Source organism: Rhinoraja longicauda, chromosome 33, assembly GCF_053455715.1.
Source record: "Rhinoraja longicauda isolate Sanriku21f chromosome 33, sRhiLon1.1, whole genome shotgun sequence".
Lineage (NCBI taxonomy): Eukaryota > Metazoa > Chordata > Chondrichthyes > Rajiformes > Arhynchobatidae > Rhinoraja > Rhinoraja longicauda.
This window is the reverse complement of record NC_135985.1, coordinates 11,166,967-11,184,644: the sequence shown is the minus strand read 5'-3', so window position 1 is coordinate 11,184,644 and position 17,678 is coordinate 11,166,967. Positions and strand designations below refer to the sequence as shown.

Below are 17,678 nucleotides of genomic sequence, written 5' to 3'. Positions count from 1 at the left end.
GCTGCTTAAATAGCATCTCGAGTTGGTCGATGATTGCTTCTGTTCCTGCATTGTCTGACTCTCCAGCTATTGCATCATCCATCATCTCCACAGAAAAGATGACAATTACAATTGTACTAACTTCACAGTGTTCCGGAGATTATTATATCAATTGTTCAATTCTTTCATGATCTCTTAGGTATCACTGAAACAGTGAAGTGTGCACATGAGAGATCAGTACACTTGTTCATTGATTCTTTGCTGAATGAAGACAAGCAAAGTGTTGCATATTGGTGCAATGACCTGAGAACATTTAACAAAGGAGTCTGTCTAAGCTGCAGGAAGAATCGATGCAACACACTGGGCTACAATATTAAAAAGGTCCGGACACAAAGAAGCAAAAAAATGTTTTTGAATACCCGTGCTAACATGCCATATAAAGGTGAGCTTTCTAACTGTTTCCATCATTTGCCTATTGGAAAAAAAATTAAAATATTAAAATGGATACCGTTCAGAATTAGTACCTATAATCTTAGCTGGTGAGTAGTGAGGCTCTTCAATTATCCCCAGTTCATAAGTTTAGTTCAGTTTAGAGATACAGCGTGGAATGCAGGCCATTCACCCCACAGGGTCCGTGCCAACCCATACACTGGTTCCATCCTATACACGAGGGACAATTTTACAGAAGCCAATTAACCTACAAACATGCACGTCTCTTGAATGTGGGAGGAAACCAGAGCACCTGGAGGAAACCCATGCGGCAAAACATACAAACTCCATACAGATAACACCCGTAGTCAGAATCGAACCCAGGTCTCTGGCTCTGTAAGGCAGCAACTCTATCAGTGCCATAGTGCCATAGTGAAATTGGGCTGGGTTTCCCAATTATAACAGATCCCCTGTTATATCTGATAATAAGTTAAGTTTGGTGAAAACTGTTCTTGAGTGGATGTGGGACAAGTCCGGCTCTATCTTGAGTGCTCTGCTGAAAAGTCTTTCATTTAAATAAACCTTTGCAATAATTGACATCCTCGGGAAAGTGGAGAAGAAAATTGGAGTCAAAAGAAATCACTGGGGTTATTAGCTTTTTGAATTATGCAACATTATAATAAAATTATCAACTATTTCATTTTGCAGTCTATCATTACCAATTCAAGATTCGCTTCATCAACCAGACAGAACACGATAAATTGGAACCATCTCTCGAGGTATCCTTATATGGAACAAAAGGTGACACTGGAAATTTACCTATCAAATTGTGAGTACTGTACTTTTGTGACATAGAAGCAATGGAATACAACGTTTTTATTTTAATTATTTCTGCAAGTCACAATAGCATGGATCAATGGTTTCTAAAGGCAGAAAGTCTCAAAATGTTACATCTCACATGGGTTAGGATAAGGGTGAAGGCAGGATCAAATAGGGTCATGTGTAGGAAGGAACTGCAGATGCTGGTATAAACCGAAGGTAGACACAAAATGCTGGAGTAACTCAGCGGGGCAGGCAACATCTCTGGAGAGAAGGAATGGGTGACGTTTCGGGTTGAGACCCTTCAAACTCGTAGCAGTCTGAAGAAGACTTTCCTTCTCGCCATGGATGCTGCCTGTGCCGCTGAGTTACTGCAACATTTTCTGTCTATCTTCAAATGGGGTCATGTAATTTTCTAAAAATAGAAAAGTATACATGAGGTTTTGGGTGTGTACGTTTATCGTGCAACGTTAATAGACAATAGGTGCAGGAGGAGGCCATTCGGCCCTTTGAGCCAGCACCGCCATTTAATGTGATCATGGCTGATCATTCTCAATCAGTACCCCGTTCCTGCCTTCTCCCCATACCCCCTGACTCCGCTATCCTTAAGAGCTCTATCCAGCTCTCTCTTGAATGCATTCAGAGAATTGGCCTCCACTGCCTTCTGAGGCAGAGAATTCCACAGATTCACAACTCTCTGTCTGAAAAAGTTTTTCCTCATTTCAGTTCTAAATGGCCTACCCCTTATTCTTAAACTGTGGCCCCTTGTTCTGGACTCCCCCAACATTGGGAACATGTTTCCTGCCTCTAATGTGTCCAACCCCTTAATAATCTTATACGTTTCGATAAGATCTCCTCTCATCCTTCTAAATTTCAGTGTATACAAGCCTAGTCGCTCCAGTCTTTCAACATATGATAGCCCCGCCATTCCGGGAATTAACCTAGTAAACCTACGCTGCACGCCCTCAATAGCAAGAATATCCTTCCTCAAATTTGGAGACCAAAACTGCACACAGTACTCCAGGTGCGGTCTCACTAGGGCCCTGTACAACTGCAGAAGGACCTCTTTGCTCCTATACTCAACTCCTTTTGTTATGAAGGCCAACATTCCATTTGCTTTCTTCACTGCCTGCTGTACCTGCATGCTTCCTTTCAGTGACTGATGCACTAGGACACCCAGATCTCATTGTACGTCCCCTGTTCCTAACTTGACACCATTCAGATAATACTCTGCCTTCCTATTCTTACCACCAAAGTGGATAACCTCACACTTATCCACATTAAACTGCATCTGCCATGCATCCGCCCACTCACACAACCTGTCCAAGTCACCCTGCAACCGCATAGCATCTTCCTCACAGTTCACACTGCCACCCAGCTTTGTATCATCTGCAAATTTGCTAATGGTACTTTTAATCCCTTCATCCAAGTCATTAATATATATTGTAAATAGCTGCGGTCCCAGCATCGAGCCTTGCGGTACCCCACTAGTTACTGCCTGCCATTCTGAAAGGCAGTTAAGTCACGCACTTCTCCCTTTCAATATCCGGAACATTTAACAGTGTTTGCCAAGAATACTGGCACGGTGGTAAGGGGAGAGATTAGGTCAAAGATTACAAGAAACATCTCATTGTGTGCACCTCTAATGTGTTGCTAATTTGTGCACAATCCCCTTTTAACTTTACGAACACTGGTATCTGTTGACTTTTAAAGAGATGCTGGAAATACAATAGGATCCATTTATCTGTTGACAGAAATGGTTGGAACAAAGGCAAGAATACATTTGGAATAAAATGGTACTTGTATTCGAGTAATATCTACATTTTATTTCCGTTCCCACTTACACTGTGGAATTGAATTCCTGTATCATCTGGTGACTGAAATAAAAATATATACATTTTCAGTATTCCCCGTTAACAGAAGAATTAAGGGCTTCATTAAGCTGAACTTTTCATGCACAAATATGAATGAAAGAGCAAAGCATTCCTTAAATGTATCATATTCAATCCCATGACGGAGATCATGAAGAGGGGTCTCGTCCCGAAACATCACCCATTCCTTCTCTCCAGAGATGCTGCCTGTCGCACTGTGTTACTCCAGCATTTTGTGTCCACCTTCGATTTAAACCAGCATCTGCAGTTTTCTTTCACATGCTAAGAATGTATGCCCGATCTTCCAGTCTACCTTGTTGTGGCCCATGCACAATTTCTTTAGCTGCACTTTCTCGGCAGCTGTTATATTATATTCTGCAGTTTCCTTTCTCTTTTTGCACCACTTGTTTTGCTCATGCATAGTATGACCTGTCTGGATAGCACACAAAACAACAGTCTTCATTGTATCTTGGTACACAAGATAAGTGAAACCAGTACCAAATATAGATCTATCACTGCTTTCCCCATCTGTATCACTATGTTCAGTCACTAGTACAATACAACTAAATGAGGTTCAAATAACAAACACAAAAAAAAGTGCCTAGAAATTGTTTTAGTGATACTGGATTGCATATATATCACTATCCAGACAAAACACCAAGCATCCTTGCGTGTTTCTTTTTTAAAAATCATCTGAATGTCCATGGTTTAATGCTTCACATGTAAAGCTACTGCCTCCATCTGTAATAGTGTTTACCTAGATTATTTGCTCATTTCTCTAGACAATGGCTCACCGTGCCCAACCCCCTGCATGATACATACAGTACATACAGAAACTAAGCTTTGAACTGTTGAAAAGAATTAAACCTCCCAGGGCTCACGTACACATGCTTAAAGGTTCAGGGTAGACACAAAATGCTGGAGTAACTCAGCGGGACTGGCAGCATCTCTGGAGAGAAGGAATGGGTGACGCTTCAGGACGAGACCCTTCTTCAGACTGAACTAAGTCTTTGAACTGAACGTCACCCATTCCTTCTCTCCAGAGATGCTGCCTGTCCCATTGAGTTACTCCAGCATTGTGTGTCTATCTTCGATTTAAACCAGCATCTGCAGGTCTTTCCTACACTTATAGGTTCAGGAATTGTTCGCTATCTTTACCTTGGAAGAAAAGGTTACTGAAGGTCTGTTCTTTTGCTGATAAATCCACCGCTCAAGGTGTTCCCTTTAAATGGTAGGAACCCATAAATTTAGGAACAAGTTGTGGTATTCAAAGAGGCACTCAGAAATACCCAGTTACTGCAGAGGATGCCACACCTCAATACTGAAGTTTCCTCATGAGCGATTATCACAGGGCAACGAACAGGCAAGAATCTTAACCGACTCTGAACACTCTCCAATTCCAGATAACGTCTGACTGTCCCCCAGCCCCACCTGGACTTGCACCTATTTCTCTCCTTCCTCTGGCTTCACAATTCACAACTCTTCAATCATTTTGTCCCACATCTTCAGTTTATTTTTCTCTGGCCTTTCCTGTCCATCCCTCTGCACATCATAAACTCCCTTGCTTGCATTCACTTATCATGTGTCACGCTTTGTCCTGCCCTCCTCTCTTCCAGCTTTCCTCCCACCCCCTACAATTAGCCTGAGGGCCTCAACCCAAAATCTCACCCATCCATTTTCTCCAGTGATACTGCCTGACCCGCTGTTATTAAAGCACCGTGTGTTTTTTTTGTTGTAAAACAGCATCTACAGTTCCTTGTTTCTACATCAGAACTTATCTTTGCTGACCTATTGTGTTGTGACAGATGACTAATGATGATTAAAGTACACTGCCTTGGCTTTAAGCATTTAGACAACCTGTAACTTTACCCTTGGGACTTACGGTTTAAAAAAAAAAGAATCTACATTCTACATGCATTTAACCGATCCCTTTCTACATTTCCTTGAGAATCTTATAACCATGGCATACATTTCTGTATGTCCAGATAATAGTGAAAGTAAATGTAATAATCAACTGGATTATTTTTTTTAAACAAAAAATTATTTACTTATTCCTTGTTGGGGTAATAATTGCTATATAATTGAAACTGCCCTAACCAGAAACTAAGACTATAATGTGGAAACTTTGGTTTTATTTCAGGTTTGAAAGCATCAAAAGCAACAAAACCTACTCTTTTCTGATTCATACCGATGTTAACATTGGTGATTTAATGATGCTAAAGTTTAAGTGGGAAAACACTGTTGCCTGGGCAAACCTTTTGAGGACTGTTCAAACATACTTCCCATGGGGCCAGAATAATATCAATCCAGAGTTTATTGTCAGAAAAATAAGAGTAAAAGCTGGAGAAACACAACATAGGTAAGTTATGAAAAATAGCTTGCATCCATTTTGTCAGATTAATTTGATGTAATTTAATGAGTTTGAGCTTAGTTTATTGTCACGTGTGCCCAGGTACAGTGCAATGCTTTTGTTGCGTGCTAACCAGTTAGCGGAAAGACAATACACGATTACAATCAAGCCATCCACCGTGTACAGATATACGTTGCTGTAGGAGTAGAGATTTAAAAGAGTGGAGCAATTGTAATGTGTAATTGCAGATCAATTTCTGTGACTCGCACTTAAAGAATCGCCTGGGTTGGGCGCCATCATGGATCTAATATGTAAGCAAATCATTCTCTCAAATTCTTGAAATGACACAAATCCAAATTAAATCCAGCTATTTAAGTATATTACCAAGAATAAAACGTGCTTCTTAGGACCAGTGGAAAACCTAACCATTTTTATTTAACAGAAGTAGACATTAATAAAAGATTAGACTTTTCATTCACGTTCATTTGTATCTACATGGACATGGCCTGTTCTCCACACTGGTTCATTGACAAAGGTTTTTTTTGTATTGACACAACTCATTATTCATAGATCTATTTCAACTTTAAAAGCTTAAGACAAAAGGACCAATCAATTTTCCAAATATTTACGTTACACACCATGAATAATTAACCACAAATCAGAGCAATCCTGAACTGAATTTATATTGGTGTCTATATCGCCCTTTAAAATGTCACGTTGCTAACCAATGGTTTGGCATTTATTGACACCTAACGAGATACAAACACTAAAAACGAGCCTACTGTTACTTGCTGAAAGCTTGTGAAAAATGGTGCCTGTAAGGCTTTGCGAAGTATGATTTAAGAATCTATTTTGAGGGAGTGAACATGCAGATTAGCACCTTACTAATAAATGAATCATCTTCACATTTAAATATTCTGCATGTAGGGTTAAACAGTTTGTATTTATCAGACTCTTCTGCACTCTAATTTGCCGAACAGCTGTATCTTAACTCTTAGTCAATTTTCCTGCAGGCTATATTTTTTTGATTAACAATGCAAGATTGTTAGCACAATGGAGGGGGGCCTGGTCAGTTAGTCAATCGCAATAATCAAGAAGCTCACACAAAGTCAGGTTAAGATCACAAACAAAAAATCTCATTGTTTCATTGCCAGTGGGTGAGTGATGATGAATACAATTAATGTAATTTTTTTAATTCTTTCCAGAGTAACATTCTGTTCCTTAAACAGTATCAACATGCATCTTCAACCAGCCCAAGAGAAAACGTTTGTTAGATGTATAAATAACACAAGACAGCGCCACAGAAGACTGAAATGAAAAACTCGCCAAGCCAAAATGAAACCAGGATCCACAGAATTCATTCAAAAACGTTCTGGCCGACACATACACTTCATCACCAAAAAATGTGTAAATATATGAACTATCACTGCAATAAAGGAATGGATTAAAACTAATTATTTGGATCAGTTAATACAACGTAGAAATAGCTTGATGTGACGTTTATAGAAGGGATACCAAGAAATAGCATGTGTCTCATTGTCTGGAAGAGGTTTATTATGCAGAAATATACATCAATCGACTAAATTTCAATTAATATGATATTTTGAAAGATTCTATTTCCAAAGATGTGGAAGGGACAAATGTATTTCTAACTATTATGCAAGATTGTAAGTCCGGCTTATGAAGGGTGAAACAAATCCTGTTTTGTTTTAAAGAACTGACACCAAGAACATTAAATGGTGACTGTGGTGCTCGTAGGCTCTTTGGTGCTGCTGCTGCTGCTTGAAGCAAATAAAAGATAGTACCACCAACACTAGGACAGTGGCCATTAATGGCTGTAAATTCTCAACTAACAGCTGTTTTAGCACAATGTAGTAAGAGTCATGCCACAGTTCTTAAAAGAACACTAACCCATATACTAGGGACATAAAATTTCTGCTTTTGATCTTATCGACAGAGGCAAGTGATAATAAGTACAAAATGCTTTGAAAAACACAAAGATTGACATTAAAAACTGTGGCAAAAATAAATATTTCTGGAATCAAGCATTTAAATGATTTAAATTAGTTTAAAAAGTATATTCAAATGTTTCATTTGGGGAAAAAAAAAAAAAAGGTAAATGTGAACACTATCCCCTCATTTCCACAATGAGTTATAAATCGCATGCCTTTTATTTCTAAATGATTGAAAAGACATTTAGACGGATACAAGGATAGGAATGAGTTGGAGCAAGAAGTCAAACGTGAGCAGGTGGGACTAGTGTAGTTGGGGTACCTTGTTCGGCATGGGAAAGTTGGGCCGAAGGGCCCATTGCTGTATGACTATGATTACGTATTACTGTTCACAACTGCTCCAAATTTATGGTGGAAAATAAAGTTTTCTATTTGGTATGCTCAGACTAGTGGAGACTGATAGTAATTGTTTTCTAAACTGATACAATGTAGATCCAATGGAGCTCAGCAGAATGAAACTCAGTGATGAATTCACTTACATTGCCAATTGCTATGGATGAATCAATAATTTGGTTAAAAAGAATTTAACAAGCACAGAACTCTTGTAAGATGTTCACACTTTTAAATCTTGGACAATTTATTGTATTACTCCAAAACGTCATATCCCAGACACCTACAGAATTTATAATCTGATTCGGCTGGATGCTTAACTTTAACAGCTACCAATAAAGAGAACACCAGACTTAATAGGAAATTTGACTGCGTTTAATGTACATCCAAAATCATTTTTGCTCCAGGCAACACACTGGACTTTATCCTTTGTCTTGTTGTGACAGTAAGATTGATGGGATCACATTTCAACCACGGTAATAGGTTTTAAGTTTCTCACTGATGTCCCGTGACCCAGAACCACTCCAATGGCATCATTAACTAATACAGGACAGGATTAAAATGCAGCCAGTGCTTCTCACTGAATTCCTTAATTAAAATCTGCTAAATGATAAGCCATTGCCTCTTGCTGATCCATTTTTCCTCTCCACGTATTTTCAAGCAGATAAATTTGTCCCAAGTTTCCATATTAATTTTCAGAGTGAAATGGCCATAGATTTGTCTTGGATAAATGTCACCAGTTCTCTTTACAATCTGAAAAAATCAAATGTGCTCATCAGAGTCCTGGTGCAGACAGTTATTAACAATTAAAGCAGGTGGAGGAAATGCTAAAATTAAATGTTTCACATCCCACACATTGGGTTTCAGTTCTCTGCATCTGTAAAGATACAAAACCACCGACAATCTGGAGCAACACAAGTTTCTTGCTTTTGTAGCACTTGAAGAGTCTACAGAAACAGATGTCGCATTGCATTGATAATAGTCCAAGTGCTTTGTTCAAACTGAAAATAATAGGTCAGAGGCAGACATCTGCCCAATTCCAATCTCCAGCTAATGATACAAATCTCATACTCCAAATCTAACCCAGTTGAACACAACTCTGTTCCTAAGACAGGCTTCACGCAGAGAGCAAATCACATAGGAGTAAAATAGAAATGCAGCCAAAAGGGGATTTGATCACACTACCGGAGTGTTTTGTGGTGCAATGTAGATTGTAAGGACGTCTATCCACATCAGAAACATATATTGGTTGCAACAATTTCTACCTTAGACTAAGTATCAATCTTAAGAAAATCATAATTGCAGTTACTGGTGTTTCCAAGCAGTTTAAGGGTAGAGTTTATTTAGTGTCCACAACAGTGTTGTTCCCCTCTATAGTTGGGTAAAGTGTGATCCTGAATCAGCTGACGTTGCCAGGTTAAAAACACAACCGCGATTTTCATGAAGGATCCACAAGAACGTGTGGAAACACACAGCGCAAAACTTGCTGATAATAAACAGACCTTTACAATTCCCCAAAGATAGACACATAATGCTGGGAGTAGCTCAGCGGGTCAGGCAGCATCTCTAGAGAAAAGGAGTAGGTGATATTTTTGGGTCGAGACCCTTCTTCAGACTGACAGTCTGGAGGAGGGAAACTCTTGGTTTTTGTGTCTATCTTCGGTGTAAACCAGCATCTGCAGTTCCTTCTTATACAATTCCCCAACACGCATAACTTTCTAATGCTAGCAAGGGAGGAAGAAAAACCAAAAGAGATTTTAGCCACATGTCATTCAGTTGCCAATTTTCCAAGTAATTCAATGGGAAATACACCTTTCATGCAAATCTATTGGAAGTGACAGCAGGAGAAAACATCTTAAATATTGTTTTTAGAGCCAGATTTTGAATGCTATCTGCTACTTCATTGAAAGGGAATGTTTTTTTGCACCATGAAATTTGGGTTGTCTACAGGATTATATTCAGGGTAAAAGGGACGCATTGTGTTAAATTCTGTAATCAAAATGCCAAAGTGTACTAAGTAGCTCATGGTCATACTTTGTGACATCTAAGGCATTGCAATTTTTAATAATATTCTATTAACATTAACTGAAACCAACTTAGTCGGAGATGAATAAGGAACTACTTCCTTCACAGTATTTAAACACAAATAAAATCTCCATTATTAATACATTTTTTTCAACACGTTAATATTGTTAGTATATATCATGGGAAGCCTCTTACTTGGATTTTGCAATTAAAATTAACTTCAATAAGACATTCATTTGGTTGCTCGAGTCTATTCTTTATTAATGCATTTCAAGTACTTCAAAAACTTACATGTCTTTGCACAATACTTTCAGCAACTTTTAGTAAAAATTTGCTCAGTGAACAAAAAGATACTGTATAAAACACAGTGGGCAATAAAATATGACAGTAGTATTGTTTATCTTTCAGGATTTGGAATTCCCATCAGGACTAATTTTGAAATGTATGCTCAGTGCTCATCTCCTGAAGGTTTTAAACCAAAGTAAAAAGGACATGGCAGTAAACTCCTGCCTAGGTCATACCACAGGGTAATACACAACAAAAAAAATTACAATGAAATGTCTAATACTCTAGATTTTATTTAAATGTGCTTTTCGTAAAGCCTCATCATTGTTCGAAACAAACCCACTTCCAGCCCACACAATGTAAAATGATGATTCTAAAGTAAAAAGAAACATTTCCAACTGTTAAGATCATTCAGGATTCAGCAGAATCACACAATAATTGTTGGGTTTCCAATACAAAATTCTTTTCTAAATCATGTACAAAAAGTTGTATTTGAAAAATGTCCTTGACTACTGTACAAGTTTTTACTATTTAAAAGAAAATAGATCATGCTATTTTAGAGTTTGGCCTGCCTGCCAGACATCCAATTATTTTTGAATATGTCCAAGTAAACACTTTGTTTTTGAATTTATAATTTGCAGTTCAGCAGTTTCAATTCTTTGTAAATAGAAATATTTAAACTCCCTGTGAAGAGCTACTGCTCTTTGTAAAAGAGGAGCACCTGCTATTCAGTGGTTGCCCTTGTAATTATCAGAATTCACAGAAGTATGCATTTAAAAAAAATATAATCCCAAGTTTTAACACAAATTCCAAAATATAAAAATGATTTGTCACAATTCTTTCCACACTTCATAAAGCAAAAGCTGAAAATGTTATTCATGCAACTTTGCACCAATTTTCAGCAAAATTCAGAACACTCTAGTTGATTTAGTCCCTAAAATTAAATCAAATATTGTCAAACATTTACACTAACTTAACCATAATTTATTAAACACACGAATTACGGCTATTACATCCCCAATCCAGAGCATTCATTCTATACCTGGACATCAAGAATTGTCCTTCCCTGGTATCAGATGGCATAATGGAGGCAATATAGATTGTAAATTTAAAGCCAAATTTCATTATATTTTACTGTCTCACAGCAGCTATCAAGAGAGTGGTCTTTTAGATTATTCATGTCCTACATTATCCTGAGTGTGGCAATTAAACAGCAATTATTTGTTATTTTAAATAGCAGAAATGTATGCATTACAGCTAAGCTTATAACAAGTTTCTGACATACATCTTCAGGAAGAAGTACATGAATGAGTAAGTAGTACAGGCCAATGTTTGGAAAAATGATCTGTTAATTTATCAAATAAGTTTTTAAATTGCTGAGTTATTATACATAAAAGCTTGAAATTGGCCGCAATAATAGCAATTACCTATAACCGCAGGACTGTGCAATGAGAAAGATCACAAATGGCCAAGTGCAGAATAATCTTTTGTAACTTTGATGCCTCATCAACAAAATCTCTTTCCAAGCATGATTTAATAAAATCCAAAACATGATCTGATCATTAAGACTAGATTAGAAGGGACACCGAGGATTTAATTTTCTCCATTTTAAATTGGAGGCTGCATCCATCATAAGTAATCCAATTCCCTCTAATATTAGAACCTAAAAACTTTCTATCAGATTTGAGACAATGACAGGAACAGGTTTTCTTTGGAGCGAAATTTCCTGCTGTAGGCACTAGGAAGATCCAAGGCAAATGCTTCAGTTTAGTGTCTCATTTGGCCCATCTGATAGTTCTCTCTGGGTCTCTGGCGTGACTGTTGCATTGCCTGCTGTTGTTGTTGCTGCTGCCGTCTTCGCTTTAATGTGCCTGCAGGAGACAAACATATTTCAGACATGCTACAGCATTGATAGCACTACTCAAGTGCATTCAAGAGCTTCAATATCGAGTCTTACTCATACAGCACAGAAAAGGGTCCTTCAGCCCAAATTGTCCATGTTGACCAAGATACTCCATCCATGCTAGTCCTATTTGCCTGCGTTTGGCCCATATCCCTCTCAACAATTCCTATCCATGTAGAAATATGGAACTGCAGATGCGGATTTTGCGTCACAAAAGGACACAAAATGCTGGAGTAACTCAGCGGGACAGGCAGCATCTCTGGAGAAAATGGATAGATCAGTCTGAAGAAGGGTCCTCACCTGTTTTCACCTATCCACACTCTCCAGAGATGCTGTCCGACCTGCTGAGTTCCTCCAGCACGTTGTGCCCTTTCATATCCATATCAGTCCGCCTTAACCAACCTGATCTCCCGTTGGCTCAGCACTTCAACTCCCCCTCCCACTCCCAGTCTGACCTTTCTGTCATGGGCCTCCTCCACTGTCATATTAAGGCCCACCACAAATTGGAGGAATAGCATCTCATATTTCGCTTGGGCAGCTTACACTCCAGCAGTATGAACATTGATTTCTCTGACTTCAGATAGTTCCTCTGTCCCACTCTTTCCCCTCCCCCTTCCCAGTTCTCCCACTGTCTTCCTGTCTCCAACTACATCCTTTCTTTGTCCCGCCCCCTCCCCTGACAACAGTCTGAAGAAGGGTCTTGACCCGAAACGTCACCCATTCCTCTCCCGAGATGCTGCCTGACCTGCTGGGCCACTCCAGCATTTTGTGATACAGAATTTTAAGAATCAGACATTCACACTTCTGGCCATGGTTCCTAATATTATGTAAATCTCTTTCAATAATCTTTGCAAAGCATTTATAGAAAAGGAAATACTTGCATATAAGTTTAGATTAAAAATATATTATATGCTGGCAATTTTTTTTTTTCATTTTTAGTTCTTAAAGATACAGTGTGGAAATGGGCCCTTTGGCCAACTGACAATTACCCGTACACTAGTTCTACGTAATCTCAGTTTTGCATCCTGCACACCAGGGGCAATTTACAGAAGCCAATTAGCCTACAAATTTGCACATCTTTGGAATGTGTGAGGAAATCATAACATACGGAGAAAACCAATGCGGTTGCAGGGGGACCGTACAAACTCCATTCAGATGGCACCCAAAGTCAGGATCGAACCTGGGTCTCTTGTGTTGCAAGGCAGTAACTCTACCACTGTGTCACCATACAAATATAACATCTAAGTCAGTCAGAATTCACATCTTCGTTTTGATGGATGTTTGAGGCCATTTTGTTCTCATGAAGAGATTTAAGGTTGCTCGAGAGAGAGAGAGAGAGAGAGAGAGAGAGAGAGTGAGATTTAGCTCTTTGGGGTAAAGGAATCAAGGGACATGGGGGAAAAAGCAGGAACAGGATACTGATTTTAGATGATCAGCCATGATCATATTGAATGGCGGTGCTGGCTCGAAGGGCCGAATGACCTACTCCTGCACCTATTTTTCTATGCTATGTTTCTCAAGCCAGCACTAGAATAAGCACTTAGGAGTTTGTTCCATCTTTGTTCTGATGGAAGACCCAGCAGGATCAATCCCGCCTTTACAAAGGCTCAGCTTCTGAAGGCCATTTACATACCAGTGCGGAAAGCAGTCACGGAGAAGCTGCTGGGGATCTCATTGGGAAGCAGAATGAAAAGCATTGAACAAAAATAATAAAAATTAACAACAAATTCAACAGTTGCTCTAATCAGTGCATATAAATGTATAGCAAAACCTGCTTAACGAGCACTTCAAAGAGCTCAAGCTTATATTCTAAACAAATATGTTAAATGACTTAAGCATAGGATTATAAATTTCAACTACAAATAGATTTGGTCTCAACAAAAATTGAATTCACTTCACCTAAAGCGCATAACTGTCTATCAAGTTGGTGGAAGGGGATTGGAACGTCTTTTGTTATAGGTTAAATAGGTAATAAGTGCAGGAAAATTAGAGATTTATCTTGGCCTAGCGATTATTGAGGCAGATAATCTTTCAGTTAGGGCTGATGCTCAGTTGAATGGAAATCTCAATGCAAGGCTGGTTTCACTTCGCTCTGCTTTAAAAGCACATTTTTGAAAACCATTCATCTAAACAAATTTACTCATGCACAACTATAAAAAAACGTGCTTCACTCACCTGGAAGTGGTTTGGGAGGAGGCAGTTTTGGATTACTGCTTGGAGTATGCACACTACAGATTTTAATAAATCCTGCCATCAGCATAATGAGAGCAATTCCCATGAGCAGTACTGCCCACCAATGTGCCTAGAATTAAAAAAAAGATATCTGAATTTCTCCAGCACCAAAATCATTCAGTAGAGTGAAATTATTTTATTAACTAAAAGACGAGGGATCACATTAAATTTTACAGATGGAAACAACAGAAAGGAGAAAATGACAGGCTAATAACAATAAAGCTGTACGAAATATGACCAAGCACCAAGATTGAAAAAGTTAATGATATAAAATGCTCCAGAACTTTAATGATTTGGTCTACACCACCACTCATCCCCTCCCCAGCTCTTGTACAGTGCAAGGCTTTTCCAAGTACAGTTGTTGGATGTTTTTCCACTTAGATTGGCACCAGAAATGAAAGTGGTGAACACTCCACCATTACCATGCCCAGATTAAGCTCAGTTTCATGTAATTTTTACTCGCAGTTGAGTACTGACATCTAGAACTCTTACGATTTTAAGGAAGTTTCTAAAACTGCAGAAGGCAAGTTCATTTTAAGATTTGTTTTAAACTAAAGCTTAATTATCACATTTTATTATTCCTAGATACTCAAATGATTTAATTCATTTTTTAGAAGTATATTTTTAATGAAAATGCACACTTTGAGAAAACATTCCAGTGTTTTAGCCGATTTTCAAAACTTGCATGATTGGAACAGGAAAAATGCAAGTTGCGTGGAGACTTGCATTTTATTATGGGTGGTTACAGAGATAGGGAGCAGCATTTAAAGACAAATGACTATTTTATAATTGAGTCATTGATCCCAGAGCTTATGCAAGTCAGCAATGGCAGAAAGCAAACATTTAGCAATCGTGAGGATTTGCAAATAAAGGCAGATGGTAGAATATATGCAAAATGAGTCTGAGTCACTAGTTTTGGCACATTACAAAACAAGCCAGAGATCAGCTGCCCAATGTTCTCGTTTATATTAATGAGGGCAAAAGGGTAAGCAAGAACCAATGGCAAAATTATCTGATAGATATAATTTATTTTCCATCCACTTAGTTTCTTCATGAGTACATACATCAGTCCTCATCTTAAAATGATCTTTAGTTTAGTTTAGTTGATCTTTCCGCCAGCATTAAAATGGACTTAAATTTGTCATCATTTAGATAGTCACAAAAAGCTGGAGTAACTCAGCGGGACAGGCAGCATCTCTGGAGAGAAGGAATGGGTGACGTTTCGGGTCGAGACCCTTTTTCAGACTGAAAGTCACGGGAAAGGGAAACGAGAGATATAGAAGATTTAGATAATCCCAGATTTGTACCCATTCCTCAGAATTCACTGCACGTTTACCCTTCAACAGGAATAGACAATAGACAATAGACAATAGACAATAGGTGCAGGAGTAGGCCATTCAGCCCTTCGAGCCAGCACCGCCATTCAATGCGATCATGGCTGATCACTCTCAATCAGTACCCCGTTCCTGCCTTCTCCCCATACCCCCTCACTCCGCTATCCTTAAGAGCTCTATCCAGCTCTCTCTTGAAAGCATCCAACGAACTGGCCTCCACTGCCTTCTGAGGCAGAGAATTCCACACCTTCACCACCCTCTGACTGAAAAAGTTCTTCCTCATCGCCGTTCTAAATGGCCTACCCCTTATTCTCAAACTGTGGCCCCTTGTTCTGGACTCCCCCAACATTGGGAACATGTTATCTGCCTCTAATGTGTCCAATCCCCTAATTATCTTATATGTTTCAATAAGATCCCCCCTCATCCTTCTAAATTCCAGTGTATACAAGCCCAATCGCTCCAGCCTTTCAACATACGACAGTCCCGCCATTCCGGGAATTAACCTAGTGAACCTACGCTGCACGCCCTCCATAGCAAGAATATCCTTCCTCAAATTTGGAGACCAAAACTGCACACAGTACTCCAGGTGCGGTCTCACCAGGGCCCGGTACAACTGTAGAAGGACCTCTTTGCTCCTATACTCAACTCCTCTTGTTACGAAGGCCAACATTCCATTGGCTTTCTTCACTGCCTGCTGAACCTGCACGCTTCCTTTCATTGACTGATGCACTAGGACACCCAGATCTCGTTGAACTCCCCCTCCTCCTAACTTGACACCATTCAGATAATAATCTGCCTTTCTATTCTTACTTCCAAAGTGAATAACCTCACACTTACCTACATTAAACTGCATCTGCCATGTATCCGCCCACTCACACAACCTGTCCAAGTCACCCTGCAGCCTTATTGCATCTTCCTCACAATTCACACTACCCCCCAACTTAGTATCATCTGCAAATTTGCTAATGGTACTTTTAATCCCTTCGTCTAAGTCATTAATGTATATCGTAAATAGCTGGGGTCCCAGCACCGAACCTTGCGGTACCCCACTGGTCACTGCCTGCCATTCCGAAAGGGACCCATTTATCCCCACTCTTTGCTTTCTGTCTGTCAACCAATTTTCTATCCATGTCAGTACCCTACCCCCAATACCATGTGCCCTAATTTTGCCCACTAATCTCCTATGTGGGACCTTGTCGAAGGCTTTCTGAAAGTCGAGGTACACCACATCCACTGACTCTCCCTTGTCAATTTTCCTAGTTACATCCTCAAAAAATTCCAGTAGATTTGTCAAGCATGATTTCCCCTTCGTAAATCCATGCTGACTCGGAATGATCCCGTTACTGCTATCCAAATGCTCAGCAATTTCGTCTTTTATAATTGACTCCAGCATCTTCCCCACCACTGATGTCAGACTAACTGGTCTATAATTACCCGTTTTCTCTCTCCCTCCTTTCTTAAAAAGTGGGATAACATTTGCTATCCTCCAATCCACAGGAACTGATCCTGAATCTATAGAACATTGAAAAATGATCTCCAATGCTTCCACTATTTCTAGAGCCACCTCCTTAAGTACTCTGGGATGCAGACCATCAGGCCCTGGGGATTTATCAGCCTTCAGTCCCATCAGTCTACCCAAAACCATTTCCTGCCTAATGTGGATTTCCTTCAGTTCCTCCATCACCCTAGGTTCTCCGGCCCCTAGAACATTTGGGAGATTGTGTGTATCTTCCTCAGTGAAGACAGATCCAAAGTAACGGTTTAACTCGTCTGCCATTTCTTTGTTCCCCATAATAAATTCCCCTGCTTCTGTCTTCAAGGGACCCACATTTGCCTTGACTATTTTTTTCCTCTTCACGTACCTAAAAAAACTTTTGCTATCCTCCTTTATATTATTGGCTAGTTTACCCTCGTACCTCATCTTTTCTCCCCGTATTGCCTTTTTGCAGACAAGGAAGAACTATCTATTCTAGGTTCAACCAAACAGGCTGAAAACTCACCTAAGTGCATTGTTCATCATGTTGCAATATACCACAGCATTATAGAAACTAGCACTAACATTTCTTAAACTTGAACATGTAAAAAAAAAAAGCTAGCTTATCTTCAACC

The 17,678-nt window shown here is 39.3% G+C and overlaps 2 protein-coding genes across 4 annotated transcripts in view; one reads left to right on the top strand and one right to left on the bottom strand.

Annotated features, from left to right (window-relative positions):
- lipca (lipase, hepatic a) overlaps positions 1-6,902 on the top strand; it is a 57,634-nt gene extending 50,732 nt beyond the window's left edge. For 2 of the 3 annotated variants that reach the window (XM_078427393.1, XM_078427392.1), the window contains exons 6-9: positions 179-421; positions 1,117-1,237; positions 5,239-5,457; positions 6,654-6,902. In XM_078427393.1, the coding sequence (XP_078283519.1) occupies positions 179-421; positions 1,117-1,237; positions 5,239-5,457; positions 6,654-6,765 (695 nt within the window). In that variant the 3' untranslated portion in view covers positions 6,766-6,902. The remainder of the gene's footprint in view (positions 1-178; positions 422-1,116; positions 1,238-5,238; positions 5,458-6,653) is intronic. The other variant, XM_078427394.1, reaches the window with a different exon arrangement.
- A 1,238-nt stretch (positions 6,903-8,140) lies between these two features.
- Positions 8,141-17,678, bottom strand: part of adam10a (ADAM metallopeptidase domain 10a) — a 105,053-nt gene continuing 95,515 nt past the window's right edge. Inside the window, exons 15-16 of the mRNA XM_078427390.1 lie at positions 14,179-14,305; positions 8,141-11,971 (exon numbers count right to left, since the gene is read on the bottom strand). Of these exons, the coding sequence (XP_078283516.1) occupies positions 11,868-11,971; positions 14,179-14,305 (231 nt within the window). The 3' untranslated portion in view covers positions 8,141-11,867. The remainder of the gene's footprint in view (positions 11,972-14,178; positions 14,306-17,678) is intronic.